This window comes from Lynx canadensis, chromosome D4 (genome assembly GCF_007474595.2).
Source record: "Lynx canadensis isolate LIC74 chromosome D4, mLynCan4.pri.v2, whole genome shotgun sequence".
Lineage (NCBI taxonomy): Eukaryota > Metazoa > Chordata > Mammalia > Carnivora > Felidae > Lynx > Lynx canadensis.
In genome coordinates, this window is record NC_044315.2 from 74,798,036 (window position 1) to 74,817,558 (window position 19,523).

At 44.6% G+C, this 19,523-nt stretch overlaps 1 protein-coding gene across 1 annotated transcript in view; it reads right to left on the bottom strand.

Annotated features, from left to right (window-relative positions):
• Positions 1 to 19,523, bottom strand: part of TNC (tenascin C) — a 95,012-nt gene that overhangs the window by 31,909 nt on the left and 43,580 nt on the right. The window contains exons 10-15 of the mRNA XM_030293782.1: positions 19,057 to 19,320; positions 10,565 to 10,837; positions 9,466 to 9,738; positions 8,590 to 8,862; positions 5,862 to 6,134; positions 3,310 to 3,582 (exon numbers count right to left, since the gene is read on the bottom strand). Coding sequence (XP_030149642.1) covers positions 3,310 to 3,582; positions 5,862 to 6,134; positions 8,590 to 8,862; positions 9,466 to 9,738; positions 10,565 to 10,837; positions 19,057 to 19,320 — 1,629 coding nt within the window. The remainder of the gene's footprint in view (positions 1 to 3,309; positions 3,583 to 5,861; positions 6,135 to 8,589; positions 8,863 to 9,465; positions 9,739 to 10,564; positions 10,838 to 19,056; positions 19,321 to 19,523) is intronic.

Here is a 19,523-nt window from a genome sequence, read left to right on the forward strand (position 1 = left end):
AGCTTGTGGTTCACAGAGCATGTCTTAGGAAATGCTACTTTGAAGTTTCCTTATTTAGTTTTCTTTTGATCTATTTCGATTGTACAAATTAAAGGCTAATATCCATACAAGAGAAATTCTCCATAGTTTTTAGAAATCCAAAGGTTTCCTATACACCATAAGAAAATCTGCATCTTACCCTGAATACCGTAAAGGTAAAAATGGCTTTCATTAAAAAATTCTTGGTGTATGCAAAAGTTAAAAGAAAATTTAAAGTTAGATGTTACATTTTCTAACTAGAAAATTTACTTACTGGATAATTTGGAAAGATAAGTGGTTCTCCTGGAGGTTGATATTCTCTTGTCCCTTAAAGACTAGGAGATCAGTGATCAAGGCAACTCATTTTGTAATGTAGGGGGCCTGTACTGCTAGTTTCCACTAGGATGTATACGATCTGGCCTCCTCAATGCACATTTATCGAGCAATACTAACTTTAAAGTAAGTTCGACTCAAACTTTATTTTAGAAAGAGGCAACAGTCCTGGAGGGTTGAGGTACCAGGGTTAGCACTGAAGGTTGGGAAGAAGCAGACTATTTCTTCCAAGGACTTGGGAGTTGTTTTGCTGCGGCTCCAGTATTAGGAGGAAAGAAGGGACTCATCTGGATAAACTTAAACTGGACAGTTGCACAGCATAATTTGATGCCACAAAGTCCCTAAGGGCAAAAAGAATCTGGCCCCAAAGCAGAAGATAGCCATAAGTAACGGCATGGAATCTCCAACTTAGCAATTAGTTTGAGAAGATAATGATGCTATAATTTTTAGCCATAACATTGGCATAAATTACCTCAACCGCACTAAAGGTAGAACCCTCCAAGTGGGCCTCTGTTTGCTCTTTCCCTGTGTTTTGCTGTGGCAGCAATCTCTCAAATTAAGGATGCATGTTAGGATTCCTCTCATGCCACCAAAAAGAGACTGGCGATGTGAACACATTCACCATGCAGAGTAAGACTTAGCTTCTCATGGCCAGCTTGGCCTCCAGCTGTCTCCCAAAGGGTGCAACCAAGCTCAGGAGTGAGGTGCAAGAAAAACCTCGAAGAGAGAGTGAGAGAGAAGGTATGGCCAGTGTTCCATGCAAGCTGGGATATCTTTCTCTCACCACTTCTAACCCTTTGAAATAATTCTTGGACATGCCACATGCTTCCAGGAAACATAGATATTTTCAAAAATGTAATACTCTGAATGTTCACCACATGCACCAAGATTTGGACAAGACGACAGATGAAAGAAGGTGGACATTTTGTGACAGGTATCAGAAGATGACAAAGCATGCTTGGTGGGGTAAATGTCAAAAGAGAACAGTCTATTTGTAGGGAATGCAAGCAAATAAAAGTCTTAAGAACAAGATGAGACCACTGGGTCCTCTGGCTCTGGAAGTGTGTGTTAGGGTCTTTTCCTCGCATGCTTCTGGCACTGTGTTTTAGAATCTTGGAAGAGAGAAAAAGGATGAATATCACTCTGACCAGGGAACCGAAACTGGCATGCACACACCTCTTTGGCAATGTCATAGGCAAACTCTGATTAGACCACAGGCAGATGATAATGGGTAGAACTGGAAATGATTATTCAAGATCAGATGAGAAGGATGATGTAGAAATTCAACCAAAGCAAGTCAGGTTAACTCTATATAAACAAACAGAGCAACTCCAGATGTGAGTGCACATTTAGGAAAAAGAGGTTGACTTCTGGGTGATTGTTTTTCTTTTTAAGTTTTAAAGCTCTGATTTGGGTGGCCCTGTCAAATTTGGGAAAGATCTAGAGGAACCAGGAGGATGAAAAATGTGTAGCGAGGGCTTTTGGGGGGACTGCTCCCCAGAGGAATTTCAATGGAGAGTGAAGAAGCCATCGTGGGAAATACCTGTGGTTGCTTGGGCCATTAGAGTGTGAGCGCGGTGCCCGCCCATCAGCCCATGAAGGTGTGCAGTGTAATTAGAAGAAGCCGTGAGGTTGGTGATGACTGAGCTGCGAGACGCCGCAGGTACAGAACGCACTACCGTCTCCTGGCCGTGGTCAGAATTCCTAACTTCGATAAGAAAGCTATCAAAGGCAGCCTCTTGGGCTTTCCACGAGAGGGCCATACTGGCCCAGGTCACATTTGAGATAGTGAGGTGGCTAAGGAGAGCTTCGGCCACTAAAGCAAGCAGAAAAAAATATGAAAGCGTGTCAATTTAAAACACTATTACAATAGAGTCAAAAACTAAAACACATAAGACTAAATCCATAAAGTTTTAGACTTCACCCTTTGGTAAAAGACTTGTCCTTGTTGAAACCCAGTTTGAGCCATGAGAAACAAATATAAGGGGCTGAATAATTTTCTCCTCCAGGTTTTTGTGTACTTTAATATGGCGAAGATGACAGACCACCCTGCTAACAATCTGTAGTCTCACGCAGAATGAGGACAGACCTTCCCTCAGCCATGGGTGACTTAAGTGTTAGACGATTTTGATGCTACAATGTCAACCTTTTTCTTGGATTCATTATCCAAAATGTGCTAAGAATGCTATTTTGAATGGCTAAGCTTCTCCTTTCAAATTCAGATAGAGAATTCTCTTTTGCTGCGTGCCAGAGAGGGCCTCACATAGGATGTGTACCACAGACACTACAAATTTAAGTGAGAGCAGCTTATACTCTGGCTGGCCAAGTTCCTTGTATAAACATGACGACTTCTATTTTTGCAATCAACCATTTACTCTTCTGGGAGCAAGACAGCCTGTTCATGTATTTTCTCCTAGAGATTGCATTGGATTTGGGATGGTCTGGATGGCACGACTTTCTTGTGCACCCATCTGATTAGTAATCTGCTTTTTTTTTTTTTTTATCATTTTCCAAGTTGAAAAAAAATAACAGTACCAACACAATTTCATTAGACCATTGGGATATTTGGGTATTAGGAGGCCAAAGATATTAGGATAACACAAAATATAATTTTTAAGACTTTTTTGATGCAGACATCTTTCCAAATCAAGGACAACTCTTGCTTCTTAGGTATAGAAGGGTAGAATTCTTTTCTCCAGATTCCATATGGCAATCTGGGCCAGACTACATTTTATGCTGCAAATGTCCTGGTCAGTAATAGATCAGGCAAAGGGCTTAACAGAAATCCACCATTTGGGCTGCTGTTGGAGAGAGTTATGTTAAGTAGTGCTCTAGCCTAGCATTGTGGAGCAGTTAATGCACTGTGGCTTCACCCTGCAAAGAAGGAGTGAATGAGCAGCTTCACCCTGCAAAGAAGACTCTAGAGAGAGGCGGTCAGAATGGAGAAGGCAGATGTACCTGTGGTGGCCGTGGCACTGATGGTTTGGGTCCGGATGCTGGGAGCAAGTCCCGAGAGGTAGACAATAAAATGATTATTAGGGTGTAGCCCTGAGATGTGGGCAGTTCGTTCAGCACCAGAGATATTATATTCCATCGTCTCCAAAACCCTATTGGAATCAACAATTTCAATGGTAAAGGTCTCGAAGGCCCCATCGGTGGCTGTCCAGGAGAGATTGAAGCTCTCAGGAGTTATGTCAGAAACAGTTAAGTTTCCGATTTCAGGTTCTGCAGCTGAAAAAGGAAGGGTAGGGAAGAAGAAAAAATAAATGAATTTGGGTTGATTATTTGGCCTGTGTTTTAAGACTGAGGTTGTTAAGAGAAACATGGCTGGGTAGAAAGACCTGCTAGTTCAGGGTTAGGGGGAAACCAAGCAGTGTTACCAGTCAGTGCCAGCGGGAGAGAAAAAGGGGATTTGTTAAAAGAAGAAAAGAGGAAGGTCTGGCAAATTGGATTCCCCTGCTCTGGAGCAGCCATACATGATCAAGCTGGCTGAGATCCCGTGTGTGAGAAGACATCTGAATGATGTCAGCTGGAACCGTGGTGCCTAAGCTCAGATGCTTCTGGGAGCCCCGCCGCAGGGATGCTGGCCATCGGTCAAGAGATATGAGTGCTGGCAGTCTTTAGTTGCCAGAATTGCACTCAGGAGACCACAGTTACTTGGCTCCCTCCTGCAGGCATCCTTTGCTTTGAGGGAGCTCCCATCTATTTAAATAAAGGCTAAATAATTCTGATGCCATCACCCTCCCAAAGGTGGTACCCTGAGGCTTCTGATTTTGTGACTTAAAGGGAACTGGCAACTTGTCAGTGTGATTCTTGGTATTTTCATCATACTTCTGACAAGGGCCAGCTGCTTTCATATTCTGTTAGAATAGCTCGTCCTCTCTTAACTGCCTCTACGGGAGCCAAGAAAGCTACTACTTACATTGCCAACCAAGAGAGCTGAGCCGAGGCAAGGCAGTCAGGCAACCCCTGTCCGGCCAAGAAATAACATTTTGTCTTGGAGATGGTCCTACCAGTGCTTTTCTGTGCAATTGGAATAAAATATGCAGAAGGCAAGCAGAAGCAAGGTGTGAGGAGCAAGTAGTGCCTCTCTAGCAGGGAAGGGGAAGGCCTTCCCATCCCATCACATTTAGTGAGACACAGATCAGATGGGGTCATGGACCTTCCTCCTCTCATACCATTTCATCAGAAACAGGAATGTCGCTATCATTAAGAAGGAAAAAAAAAAACAGACAAAAATATGAAGGGCACCCAACCACAAGGTCTGCAGGAAAGATCAGAAGCGGCAGGTGATTTCTCTTGCCTTCTGGGAAGGGATGATTTATGAATGTCCGATATCGTTGCCAGTTGCAATTTCTAGGCATTTCAAGGTCACCACTCATACAGTGGCTGTCTGTATTCTGTTGATCTCAGTGAGGGTTATTGAAATGATGGAGGCTAAAATGCAGGTCTATGCTTTTGCTGGAATCAGTGAGGTTGTATAGGTTTGCATGAAGGTTTGGTTGCCATAATGACCTGAAAATGGGGCAGGCATATGCAAACCCAAGCAAGACAACCTCTACTGAGCTTCCAACCAATGGAGGCATATAGGAAGATACGCAATGGAGAACAGTGCTGGGGAAGGCTGCTTGCTGAGGCAGGCCCCTGGGGAAACACTGACTGCCTTGTCACTGGAGCGGAGTGACTAGTAACACCCTCCTGGGTCAGCGCTGGGAGTGCGCCATATGCAAAGGCCAACACTCCAGGGAGCAACTCTTATTTAAAAGAGCAAAAAGGGCATCAGATCTTTGACATTCATAGCCTGAGACATTCCTTGCTTCAAATGCTGCTGTGTGTACTTCTCTGAATGAATGGCTTTTTCTTTGGTACTGTCTCCAGTCATAATTGTGTGATTTTTTTTTTTTTCTTTTTGGTCTAGCTATTTGCTAATTTGGTGTTCTAACAATGACTCAGTATCTGAGAGAACTGCCCGGAGGAGGGCAATTCAGTTCTCTTATTATACTCTGTGTATTTTAAAGAAACATTTAAATTAAAACATTTCTTTTAAATGCAAGAACCACAGTGCCCATACCCTTGAGGGATTTGGGATAGAAAAGCGCCTTTTCCAACTAGCAAAAAGACCCTCTAAAGTAAATAACCTATGCTCTACCAGAACTCACACATGGTAAGGGACGGCTTTTAGTTATATCCTAGCACTGGAAAAGAGAATTAAAACCATCAGGCTGTCTCTTGAAACCGAAAGCCATCATTCAAAAGAGAGTTAGTGGTAGGAAGTCTGGGAGAGGCTGGAGGCTGGAGGTCAGAAAAGGCAACATCTTTATCATTCATCCTCAAAATGGCAGAGGCATCCAGACCAAGGCTTATGGTGTGGTCTCTGGACATGCATGACCAGCCACTAAGGGGCATAAGGGAAGGACTCAGACATGGAGAGAAGCTGACTTTCTGCAACGTTTCATGGAGAGAAAGCAGGGTGGCTTGGGCAGGGGCGTCAACAGTGGGGAGGAAGGTACCTGTGGAGGTCTCAGCAGAGAGCACTGGTGTTCTATAGCCCCGGATCACCCCATAGATGTTGACTCTATAAGGGGTGTTGGCCTTGAGGCCCGGGACGTCCACAGCCCGCAGGCTGCCGGGCACCGTGAGGTTCTGAGCTGTCTCCACCCAGTTGGCCTCCTGCACCTGAATGACAAAGTGCTCATAGGCCTGATCAGTTGTGGTCCAGTTGAGTCTGAGGCCATCCCAGCCAGCCTCGGTCACGGCTATGTCCGCCAGCTGGGGGAGCTCCTCTGAAGAAGGACAAGAGACGTTATTTGTCAGTTCTGCAAACCAAAAAAAGGAGGAAACCAAACATCCCACAGCCCAGCTCTAGGGAAGAGAGAACGAGGCGAGAGAATTTTTGTGTGCAAGTGTGGTCATTCTTGGTCTCTGGGCATTTACTTCTGACTTGAATTGTGGTAATCTGGCCACAGCCCTTCTTCAGGAGTTGAAAAGAGTCAGAAAGGGGAAGATCTGCGCTGTTCATCCTTGAGATGGCAATACTGTCTGGACCACTGCACAACCCACAGGGGGTCTCTGCACATGCATGGCCAGAAATGAAAGGGCAGTTGGAAAAGTGGGATTGTGGGTCAGGGTAAGGGGGGTAGGGATGTTAAAAGTGGAGGCTTTGGAGGCCGCTGGGCTTTAGTTGGAATTCCCACAATGATCTTTATTAGCCAGGTCATCTTGGGCCCGTCACCCAGCTCATCTCTGAGTCTTACTCTGCTCACCTATAAAGGGGGCTGACATATCACTGGACTGTGTGATGGCTAAATACCATTTATAAACCCCTGAGTATCATGCCTAAGCCATCGTGAGTGCCCAGTAAGTGGCTACCCAACAAATACATCACCGTTTAGATGTTTCCCCTTGGAACTTCTCAACCATACTGGAGAGAATTATCAGCCTCACTTCAGGACTTCGTGTTGAAGAGGTTGTCTTATTGCTTATTGTCTTATAGCCACCTGCTATCAGGCAGGCTTTATAAAGTGTATGTTGTCTCAGTGTGGACATGTGTGATGTTTTTTCTCTGGACTCTACTTGGCTTTTAGGGATCAAATGTTCTGCACTAGATTCTTGGCTTGGTTCTTTCCCTCCCACTTTCTGCTAGTACTTTGTGCCAGAACAAAGAGTGGCTGCATCATGAAGCGAAGCCATTTGTGTGAAATGAGTGCCCACTTTTAATTAAAAGTGGTAAATTTTGCTCAGCCAATGGTGCAGAGCAGGGCCCACTATTGATCTTCCTACCATATAGCAAGGAGATTTAACGTGTTTCTTATTGCCGATTTTAGAAAGTCTGGATTCTGAATACGGGAAAACCCACTGCTTGGTGGGATACCTCTCAGGATTATATGCAACCGCTCAGACTTTTTAAAGGCTGCCGTGGCCATGCACTTGAAGTTACAAAAGAAAATATCTGTAAGGATTCCAGCAGCCAAGAAAGGTGCACCGAGGCACTTGTTCTCAGTGCCTGTGAGTCTGAGCAAACTCAGCCTTTTTGAGGGGCTGTATTCAAATGACCATGAAGCCTTGGTGCTCTTGTGGGGGTATCAGTGAAGGCAGTCCCCCCTGCCCTCCTAGCTCATCAAGAAGAGCTGGTCATTTATCTGGCACGTAGTGAGGTTCCTGGTAAGGTTTCACGTGCAAAAGGAATTCTGTTGTTACAGATAGAGACTGTTAGCATCCGGCATCCAGATCACAGGTGCCTCAATAGCCCCTCTGGCTCACTGGGTCTGAAGACATTCCAGGCAGCACAGGGTAACACTGACTCAGCCAGCACAGCTGGATCGTAACATCACCTTTCTCATTTTTGGAATTGTGTGTCACTTCTCACAAGCACCAACTTTACTTGGTATATGTGAGCAAGGAGAACAATTTATTTGAACTAGGTTATTTTGGAGGATAGATCAAAACACAGGATAGATAGATAGAGAAGGGCATGGACTTAGGGCCCAGCATAAGAACCCGATTACCAAAAATTTGGCCCATTTGCCCCCTTTAAAGCGGTTTCTAAAAACTCACGAACAGCACAGAGTTTCCAATGACAGATGGAACAGCATATTTCCAGGGGACAAATTGAGATAAATTGTTTTTCCTCCCTAAACTGAATGAAAAACATTGAAGTCAAATGTGGCTGTTTTTTCTTGGAAATATGCCTTCCCTGAGTGTCTCTTAAGGAGAGACAGACTTGAACAATTTCGGCAGAAGATCATTTCAAAGGTTATTCCATAGAGATGTGACTACAAGTTGGACAACGTTAGGGCCTCTGAGGCCTCTAATGGTAAGATTTCTCTAGAAAGTCCTGACCCTATTCTTGTGCCACCATGGCCCTACTGTTTATGCTATTTTTATTAGTTACATGGTTATCTTATATATTTAGCTATGTGCCGTTCAATATTTACTACAGGAATGGAGCTTTGCTAAGCATTTTCGGTCATTATTTCATCTACTGCTCAGGACCATGTTCTGAGGTAGAGTATTATCTTTGATTTGAAGGTGAGAAAAGAAAGCTCAGAAATGTAAAATGCTAGACCCAAGAAAATCCAGCAAGGTGCAATTCCAACCCAGCCCTTCCTGAGTTAGAGCCTCCCTTCACGCTGCCTGTCGGAACACTGAGACCACACTCGGACACGTGGGGAATGTTCTCTCTCTTCCAAAGAGAGGTTGGCTCAATCATGTCCCGGGTATGGGAGGAGGGTCCTATACCTGTGATGGCCTCCACAACAACAGGTCGAGTGCTGCGGCCCCTGACCTTGCCACGCAGGGTGACCGTGTAAGGGGTACTGGCCCGGAGGCCTGGGACTTCCACGGAGCGTAGGCTGCCAGGAACCGTGAGACTGTGAGCTTCCTCGGCCTGGTCAGCCTCCCGGACTGCAATGACAAACTGCTCATAGAGCCCTTCGGGGGCCGTCCAGTCCAGGCTGAGGCCATCCCAGCGAACCTCGGTCACTGTGAGGTTTCCCAGATCTGGAACCTCCTCTGCGTAAGGACAAAGAGTTGCTGAGTTACTAAAAAAGGTAATTGCGTGCTAGGATTCAGGTGAGATGACATTTTGGCTGAGGTTGGGATGAGTTGTCTGGTTAGTGTTGATTACAGATGCATGATTTACAGCAGGTGTAGAGCACACTCTGTTGGCACTAAAGCCAGGGGTTTTCTGTTCAGTCTCCGGGAATGAAAGATAGTTCTAGGAATTGTTCATAACTTCCATTCTTAACATATAAATGGGGCTTTGGGGGAATCTTTTAGTGTGTTCTTAAAATGAGCTCAGACCAATTTTTTTTTCCCACTTGCAAACTGTGTTTTCCAACTTCTTAGCTGTTATGACTGAAAACTTGCTTTGAAAGAAAAGTCACCTCTCACTTTTGTAAGGGAAGAGTAGGTGGAATTTTCCATGGAATTGGCTAACATGCTACACTCGGACTTGGCCAAATAAGGGATATGACATTCGGATGGGAGCGGGGATGATTCACCGGTGTTCCCCAATGTGGCAGGGGCTGAGCCCAGCTTACAGCAGGAAGAGCTTTGATCCCTCCTGAGCAGAGACAAAGGGAGGAAGTAAATTAATGAACCAGTCTAGAATACCTGTCAAGACTTCAACAGAGAGAGGAGTCGTGCTGAATTCCTGCGTGACCCCACGGATGGTGATGTTATAATGAGTGGCTGCTTTGAGCCCAGGCAGGTCCACGGACCTCAGTCCTCCGGGGACTGTGAAGTTCCGGGCTGCGTCTACTGTATCAGTCTCCCGCACCTGAATGAAAAACTGTTCATAGGCTCCTTCCGGAGCAGTCCAGCTGAGTTTGAGGGCATCCCAGCCCACCTCGGACACCATGATCTCTCCCAAATGGGGAGTTTCCCCTGGAGAAGGACAAAGAACTAGTTTAATGATTAAATCACACAGCAAGATCCAGGGAGTCTTGAACACAAGAATAGGCTTTATATTACTTAAAAATATATGACTGTCTTAATAAACATGCAGCATGAAGCTATTCCTCCTAAATTTGGGGAATAGAACAAAGAGCATGAGGTATAGAAAAATATTTGTCATCTTACTTTACTAAAGAACTGTCCTAACCTTCAGTGGACAAGGAGATTAATTTTGTGATTTTTTTTTTCCTTTTAAGTATAACGTCTTAACATCCCTTGCCAAGAGGGAGCCTGTTTGTGAAGATAAAGATCCTTGCCTTTGGGGCTGCGTGTATGGTCCCCAGGCAGGGCTGTGCACAACTCCAAAGGGTGTTGTTCACATGGGTTGTGGTGTCAAAGGTACCCCTGGAGTCATGTAGCCTGATGGCTTCCCTCCATTAGACACCATGGTGCCATAACTTGGGGCAGAATGAGTCCATTCAAAAGCAAGTTGTGTCTGGGGCGCCTGGGTGGTTCAGTCGGTTAAGTGTCCAACTCGATTTTGGCTCAGGTCATGACCGTACAGTTTGTGAGTTCTAGCCCCACATCAGGCTCTGTGCTGACACTGCACAGCCTGCCTGGGATTCTCTCTCTCTCTCTCTCTCTCTCTCTCTCTCTCTGCTCCTCCCCCACTTGCACTCTTTTTCAAAATAAATAAACTTAAAAAAAAATTTTTTTTTTCAAGTGAACTGTGTCTGGTTATGTGTTGTGTCTGATTATCTGTGGGTAGTTTCCTGTTAGGAAAAGCAACAGCTAGAGACAGAAGGATAAGAGGTACCTGTGGAGGCCTCAGCAGAGAGCACTGGTGTTCTATAGCCCCAGATCACCCCATAGATGGTGACTCTATAAGGGGTGTTGGCCTTGAGGCCCGGGACGTCCACAGCCCGCAGGCTGCCGGGCACCGTGAGGTTCTGAGCTGCCTCCATCCTGTTGGCCTCCTGCACCTGAATGACAAAGTGCTCATAGGCCCGGTCAGCTGCGGTCCAGTTGAGTCTGAGGCCATCCCAGCCAACCTTGGTCACCGTGAGGTTTTCCAGTTCAGGGGCATGGTCTGAATAATGACAGAGATGGGTCAGTTAAGCCATTCCTCAAATCCCTCTCCTTCTGGGAACCCAGAAATGGCAAACCCATTGCCAATGCTGAAAGTCCTGCGGTGGGAGCTGGGGCAGGGCCCAGTGCCGCGTTTCTGCATCCCCGAGTGCTGCTGTTGCCATCAAAACATCACCAGAAAAATCAATATAATAATTTATTTTGCCTTGTGGCATATTTGGGTGTGTCTTGTGGAAATGGTATATTCCTACTGACCAGTGTCCTGCGAATATAGAAAACTCTACATATCCACATTAGGAGTGCTCTAGGCTTCAGTTTCCATTTTGGAAAGTGTCTCTCATTCTAAGGATGAGATCATAAGGAACAGCCTTCTGCTATTCTCAGGATTCTTGGTCTGAGCTGCTCAGCCTTCTGTATTTTGAGAAAATGGGCTCCTTTTAGATTCCCTTCCTTCTCATGCTTCCTCAATCTCCTCTGGAAGGTCTGTTTTACAGTCTCTATGTTGGAATTTTTGTCCGTTTCTGAGGCTCAAATCAGTTCACATAAACTACTTCAGAAAGATCAGAGATAAATTAACCACAATTCAAGGAAGGCATACTGAGGAAGGCGAGGAGTCTTTGCAAAATCGTCCCTTACTGGATGGAAAGACTAAGGCCTGGGAGGAACAGAGCTTATTAAAGCTCAATTAAAATCAAAGGTGCCATCTTCATTCATCTCCTGAACACAAAAAGTACAATAACAATGCACCTGTCTGAATATGCCTTCAAGGTGATAATTTGCCCAGGGCTGAGCTTAAATGGGCTTTGCATGACCTAGGAAGAAAGGATTTCCTCTGGAAATGGATCTTGTAAACAACAGAGCAAGAACTGCCTTGAGCTCATTTAAAAGAACAAATTGTTTCTGTGTTTATGCCTCACATTGGCTGCTAGTTTCAAATGGACCCTATTTCCATTAAAGCACACTTCTAACCTGAAAATCCTAGCTCGAAATCTGATTGAAGGGGCGCCTAGGTGGCTCGGTTAAGCGTCCGACTTCGGCTCAGGTCATGATCTCATTGTCTGTGGGTTTGAGCCCTGCGTCAGGCTCTGTGCTGACAGCTCGCAGCCTGGAGCCTGCTTTGGATTCTGTGTCTCCCTCTCTCTCTGCCCTTCCCCTGCCTGTGCTCTGTCTCTCTCTCTCAAAAATAATATAAACAGTAAAATTAAAGAAAAAAGAAATTGAAGATATCCTTTATGAGGGATTTCTTTTCAAGAATCTATTTAATTCAGACTTTTCCAAGTTCTGGGGAAAGGTTCTTCCTAATGTTTTATATTGACAAAGCTTATCCTCCTTCAAATCTTGTTTGATCCAGAACAGGGGTCTGTAAACTATGATCTGAGGGTCAGATCTTGCCTGCTGTCTATTTTAAAAATGGACTGCTAACAATGGTTTTTATATTTTTTTAATGATTGGGGGAAAAACCCAAAAAGAATATTTCATGACATATGGAAATACAAATGAAATTCAAATTTTGGTGTCATAAATAAAGTTTTGTTGGAACACAGCCATGCTTGTTCATTCATGTATTGTTGATGGCTGCTTTGTGCTACAAAGGCACTCTTGAATAGTTGTGACAGAAACCTTACGGCCTAAAAAGTCTAAAATATTTACTATCTGGGCCTTACAGGAAATGTTCACCATACCTGATATTGAACTACATCATACAGGCTCCTCATTTAACCGAAATTCATGCCCTGAAGCTCACCCAGAACCTCGTAGCAGTTCTTAACCACAAAAACGTGATCTTGATGAGAAAGAGAGGACCTATAACTCAAAGTGATCTGTCTGGTTTTGGAGGAAGAAAGGGAGAGTCACTCATCCTTAAACCCACTGGCCCTTGGGAGGCCAGGAGCAGTGCTACACAGATAAAACAGTTGTCTCCATGGCCTTGGGATTTAAGCACAGCTAAAATCAGAAGTGCATCCTTTCCAAATATTCTAGCAGTCTTCATGCATAAAAAACAATCTAAGCAACACATTAAGGTTAAAGAAATTAATCCTATAGCCCATAAATGTCCCCTCTTACCCTACTTCCTTCTTTTTTCTCCTCCTTCTGTCAAGACTGCTTGTCAGGAACTTCGCTGACATTGTCGATTTTCCCCTTTATGTGAATTAAATCACTGTCTTTCCTTCTTAGGTAACTGCTTTTTAAGTTGTCTCTCTAATTCTGACATAAAACTTTTTTTTTTTCCCATGAAGACAATGTTAGGAATCAGGTTGTGGGGGGTGGGGGGCAGGTGAGGGGAGTTCCCTGAGGCAGGCAGGAGGTGATTATGGTTTGTCTGTGAAAGCTTTTGCAGTAAAGACGGATGGAGAGAGCACAGGAGGGGATCCACAGTGGGGAATGTCTTTTCCTGAGGAGAACCATCTTCTTTGGATTGGCTTTTTTATATGCCACTGATACTATTATACAACGCCCCTTGCATCCTGCTTCATCTTTTCATACAGTTGACAGAGTAATTTTCGCATAATGTCATGTTGCTCAGTAAATAGTAATAATCATGCGGATAATACTTCCACCAAAATGTTTGACTATTCTTCCACTTTTTTTTTTTTTTTTTTTTTGGCTAAGCAAATCAAGAAAGAGTATCGGTTTATCTTTAGTGAGCAGTCTGTGAGTGTTTCCATAATGGGTGATATCCGTGCGCCCGCAATCTCTCATTAAATCAATGCTAGTCAGATAAGTAAAAGCTGTAACTTTCGCTGAATAAACTTGATTGAGAAATTAAAGGGAGAGAGATAATAATTATGAAATTGGAGGGAAGAATATGAATAAAAATACATCAGACAATAGTTGAGGTGGGGACCAAAAGGCTTCACATAAATGCAGACTCTACATTTCAGCAACAAACGACACACTGGTGGGCTCACTGCCCCAGAAGCCCGGTGTTTCCGCTGTGGAGTTGCACGCTGGATTTCTTGGCATTTCTTTATGAAAAGGCTGTTGTCTTCTTCTTACAGCTGTGCACTGGCATCTACCCTCTGAACAATGTCAGTGGGCCTGGGAAATCAGAATTTCGAAATCCCAGTTCTATGCTCATGGTGGGTTGACCAGCTGGCCTGAAGGAATTTCTGGCTGTGCTAACTTTAAACCTTTAGATGTGCCAACTTTAAATCTTCCACCATCTTGAAGACGGTAATTACCAAGTGCTGGCTGATTAGGAATTCACTTTTAGTGTTCATTAATGGGAGACCATGATTCTCCCACAGCGGGGGGATGGCCAAATTCAAGCCCAAGGACCTCAAAGGGTAGATTTAATTGCTTTGATCTCATCTTGAAAAGTCAAGATAATTAAAATTAAAAGCTTTGCCTGCCTGAAAACTTTTCAGTGACTCTTTATCACTGTCAAGAATGAAGCCAGAGCCCCTCAACACAATATTCACTGCCCCTTGTAGACAGTCTCTGATGATGTCTCCAACCCCATACCTAGCTGTTCTCCCCTCCATCATACAGCAGGACTGGATAGCTTATGTTTCACTAATGTGAAGTTGCTCATGCCTTTGAGTTTCTCACATGCTGTTTCTCCTGCTGGAAATGTCGTTACCCCCTTCTGCACTTCCTTCTCCTTTTCCTTTTTGAGGACTCGGCCACGTATCACATCTTCCAAAGAGCCTTCTCTGATACCCTTCCTCCCCTTTGCTTGGGTCTGGAATGGGTAGTTGTTTTTGTTCCCATAGCTTCCCACACTTCCCTCTCAAACAGACTAGCTATATTCTTATAATTTGGGTTTGTGTTCTCTCTTTCTCATTGCAACATGCATCGTTTCTTGAGGAGAGGGGTTGTGTCTTCCTGTTCTATATACCAGCATTGCCTGACCCATAGCAGTCAAGTAATAAATATTTGTTGGATGGTTAAATATTTGAATAAATTTGGTTTGCTCCATGAAAAAATAAAAATGGCATCGCAGCAGAATGTTCTCTGTTACTTGCAGCTGTGACTATAAGCAAAATTCCACCTTTCTGCTTCCCAAACCCTGGAGAATTACTGGAGTATCATTGTTGAGTCTTACGCTGGTATGGAAAGATGCTTTATTGGCCTTGTGTTTTACATATTCTGTCTGCTTTGTCCTTTACTGCTTATGGCAAATTCATGGCCTCCACTTTAAGCAGGACTCTTATTCTGAGATTAAGCAGAGTATATTCTGAGTTTATCAGAACATAAATGTGGGGTTAAGCATGGGGGAGAGGCCTTGAACACACTAATTTTCTTCAACACTAACAGGGATAGTATCTTTCTCCTCCTCCCTCCCTTCCTTCCTCTCTCCCTCTCTCTCCCTCTCTCTCTCTCTTCCTTCCTTCCATCCTTCCTTCCTCCCTCTCTCTTTTTTTCTTTCTTTCTCTTTCTCCCCCTCCCTCCCTTCCCTTTCTCCCTCCTTTCTTTCCTTCCTTTTGTATCCAGAGTAAGCTTAATTGAAGACAACAGAATAGCTTCCCTTCCCTTAATCCTAAAGGTATAGCATTTGGGCTGTTAATGCAGACGTGGAAGGAAAAGACCAAGAAGTTCAATGGAAACACTACCCCTCTGGAGTAGCTGGGGTCCCCGAATGCTCATGAAGCACACACAGTGTGCTTGGCTGTGTCTAAGGCAATGGGAATGCAGCACTGGATAAAAGGAAACAGAGTCTTTACATTCTGGTTGGTAGTAGGAGGCAGGTCATAGGCAAATAAATGAATTATTGAATAGTATCAGGCCAGGTCAGTGTCATGAGGAACTCTGGAGCAGCATGAAGGGCTAAATCAGGATGGGAACATGATTTCACACTGGTGGCCAGAGAAGTCTACTGAGATGACACTTGAGTTGAATAAAATGAGGGAGATGCCGATGAATAACTGGGAGAGGAGTGGCATTCAGGCAGCCGGTATAGCATGTACAAATGCCCTAAGGTAGGAGCAGGCTTGGTATACTCAAGGAACAGCGAGAAGGCCAGGGTGACCACGGTGAAATGCATAAGGGGACAAATGGTGGGAGGGTCAGAGAGATTGGAAGGGCCAAATTCCGTAGGGCCATGTGGGCTGTGGTAGGGTCCTTGGATTGTATTTCAGGTGTGATGGGCAGTTAGCTTATGCATACTTTTAATTTGGTGCTGCATCAATTCCACGGCTAGAGCTCCAGAATTCTCTGGGGGAAAAATGCTTTAGGGGCAGCCAATTCCACATCTCCATAAAACCCACAGATAATGAATAGCACTTCAGATTGCTGCTCTTCAGAAGTCTGCGATGCAGAACTGGGAGTTCCTTTCTTCTGAGGTTTGAACCTGAAGTCCTTTGACATTTTGGTACTCACAGCCACAGGGAACACTTGCCCAAGAGCGCCCACTGTATCTGTTTCTTTTTTCTTTCCATATGTATGTTCTTCCCATATGGACAAGGCCAAGCGCCTATACTTGTACTTACACATACTCCACAACCAAGACCTGTTGGTCTTTATGGGTCTGTGCAAGAGCTTCCCCCCATTTTAAGCCTTTCATGATGCCCAGGAGTCACTGTGTGCTTCTGCTGCACCCTCTATACCCCCAACTCTAGAAAGTCGAGTGTTGTGTTGTTGTCTCTAAATCTGTTTATCAGCAAGTTCCTTGGAAGCACACATATGTCCTAACTGATCCAGTAGCCACAGAACTTAACTCATGGAGCTCAGTAGCAGTACATTATTGAGTGAGGAAATGTAGGAGACTTGAAAACATAGAATTCAGGAGAGGAAAGAAACGCCCACCTAACTTTTAAGAAAATTAAATTGTTCTATGGAGAAAGCCATAGGGAAAAATATTATGGAGATTGTGGAGGAAGAGCCAATAAAAGGATCTTTGCCCATTTTACTGAAATGAAGGACATCTTTAAATAGACAACATGATTTTTTGGAAACTGTATTAAGAATGCATGGCTGCGGAAATGAAACCACTGAGCCTTTGGGATGCCAAAACTGGGCTCTTAGTCAGAGACAAAGTAATTCAAGCCTGTGGTTCACTTAAAAGCTTTCATCTTCTTGAGCGGCTGAGGCCTGGGGCTTCCCCACTGGAGACAGGAGATAACCTAGCTCCAGCCAGGGGGTAAAATGATTGAGGGGAGATAGGAAACTCTTTGATATAGCATTTGTCAAACCCAAGGAAAGGCAAAAAGAGAGACGGGAGAGAGAAAGAGAGACAGAGAGAGAGAGAAGGAGGAGGAGGAGGAGGAGGAGGAGGAGGAGGAGGAGGAGAAAAAGAAGAAAAGAGGAGAAAGAGAGGAAGAAGAAAAAAGAGAAAGAAATGCTTTCTTGTTTTTCTGATTCTCTCTTGTTTTGCTGTCTCTTGACACCTCATGACAAGTTCATGTTTACAAATCTGAAACATTCAAATCTCTACCATAGAATTATTTCTTTTGGATTCTATTTTGCTCTTCCCTTCTCTAGGATTAAATTGTCCCTCCAGAGCATCCTTAAGGATCATCACATAGCTGGGTGGGAAGCAGTACATGCACAGAGTCCATAGAATTGACCACCTGAGCTCACTTTAGACTCTCTGAGGAGGCTGATCTTTTTCTACCAAATAGCCTTTCGCTTTCCAACAGTTTTATGTGGGCAGTGACATGCTGAGACAGAAGACTTCCTTTCCTAGACTTGCTTATAGCTAGGAGCAGCCTATGAACTATGAGAACTATGAGAACAACGGTGAGGTTTCCAGAGAGACTCATCTAGGAGGTACTACTCCCTTTTGGTTTTCCTTCTTCCTCCTCCATGCTGCCCAGAACACGGATGTGAAGGCTGTACTGCTAGAGCCAAGGACTAAGAATGGTGGAACAGAAACAGAGAAAAACCCAAGTCCCTGCTAACTTGGACCTGCTATGCCATACCTGAACCACCTAGGCTCAGATTTATCTTCTAAGAGAAGATATCAACTTCTCTTTTGCTTAAGTGACTGCTATTTGAGTTCTCTGTTACATGTAGGTGAAGGTATTCATTCACAAATGACAAAGACTCTTCAAGGCATATCCAAATTTGCCCATCATTACAACCCCTTTTCTGATTTTCGAGATTGAGTTGGAGTAATATCTCTTCCCTGAAACTTTCTCTGGCTGCCCCTGGTTCTCCCATTCACCCCCTTTCCTTGACTGCCTTCCATCCATCTAACATTCTAGTTGGTCTCCCTCACAGACAGGGAGCAGGAGCCCATAAGTGAAAATAACAATGCTAAGTATGTGACCCACTAGTCCCTCAAATATCAGCACAATACTGTGTATTCAGTGGGTTCTAGATAAATACTAATTAAATCAAGACTAAAGAATATTACTTTCAAGCCTTATAGAATTAACATTTCTGCCTATACCTCTTTGAAAAGTTTGGGGCCAAAATTATATGCACATATTTTTCATGTAGGAAGAATGGATGGCTTTTCTGATCGTTTTTTCAACTTAGCCACTGAGGAAGGGTGGCAGCAGGTACAAAGAACAGGATAACTGGGGTGGAAGGGACACTGGAGATCAGGATTTAGCAAACCAAGTTGGCCTCTTGACGACTAGGGGAAAAGAGAAAATGGGAAGGGCGCTGTGAAAGGCTGCTCAAAGGACCATATGCAAATTTTCAGGTAACCTTAGAGGGAAGCAAAAGACCTGGAATAAAACCATTAGTGGGAGGGGTGCCAGGCTGGCTCAGTCAGTGGAGCCTGCAACTCTTGATCTCAGGGTCATGAGTTCAAGCCCCACATCGGGTGTAGAGATTACTAAAAACAATAGTAATAATAAATACGTTTAAAAAACATTTAGTGAGACATAACTGAAGAATTATTACCAACATCATGGCCATCTTGAAAAAATAATGAAGTGCAAAGTAAGTTATCGTTAGGCTAAAGAGAGGGGGGACAAAAAAAAAAAAAAAACCCAGAAACAATTTGGAAGAGTCTGTAAGATGCACCAAATTAATTTTAAAAAAAGAACCAAAGACAAACACCAACCCTGATGCTTTAAGTTCTCCCAGGAAGAAATATTTAGCAAGCACTAGTGATTTCCCAGCAGGAAGACTTTGCCGAATCAGCTGACAGGGGAAAGGTGGGGAAGGGGCTCCTTAACAGTGTTATTCATGTCGAGGAGGCACGAGGAGAGACAGTTGTGCGTTTTCTCACTTGGGTTTCCCTTATGGAGACGGGCCGACTTAGGGACCTGCAAACCTCAGAATCAACAGAGGGTGTGGAGGGAGCTCAGAGGCCGACCTCACCTGTGGACGCCTTCACTCGCGCCGGCTTGCTCTTGTGCCTGCCCTTCTCGGCTGTGAGGAGGATGGTATATTCCTGCCCGGGTTCCAGGCCTCTCAGCACGTGGGAGGTGGCATCTCTCGGAAGCTGCACCTCCACCGGCTGCCCTGAGGGAAGGCTGTAGTTGAGGCGGTAGTGGTCAAACTTGGCCGAAGGCTTCCTCCAGAGCAGGGTCAGGTTGGTCTCCGTGGTTTCAGAAACCCGGAGGTCCCTGGGTGCATCCATGTCTGGGAGCAAAGCAGAGAGAGATGAACATTCCTCAGGCTGGGAGGCTGGGCTGCTTCTGGGGCTGGAGGGCAGCTCTGGGCTCCAATCCCTGCTCTGCATACAGGGGCTGGCTGGCTGCGGGTGACTTTCCCCTCTGAGCCTGGGTTTTCACTTTTGTCAACTGCCGCTGAACGTTGCCTTGGCATTTTGGAAGATTAAGAAG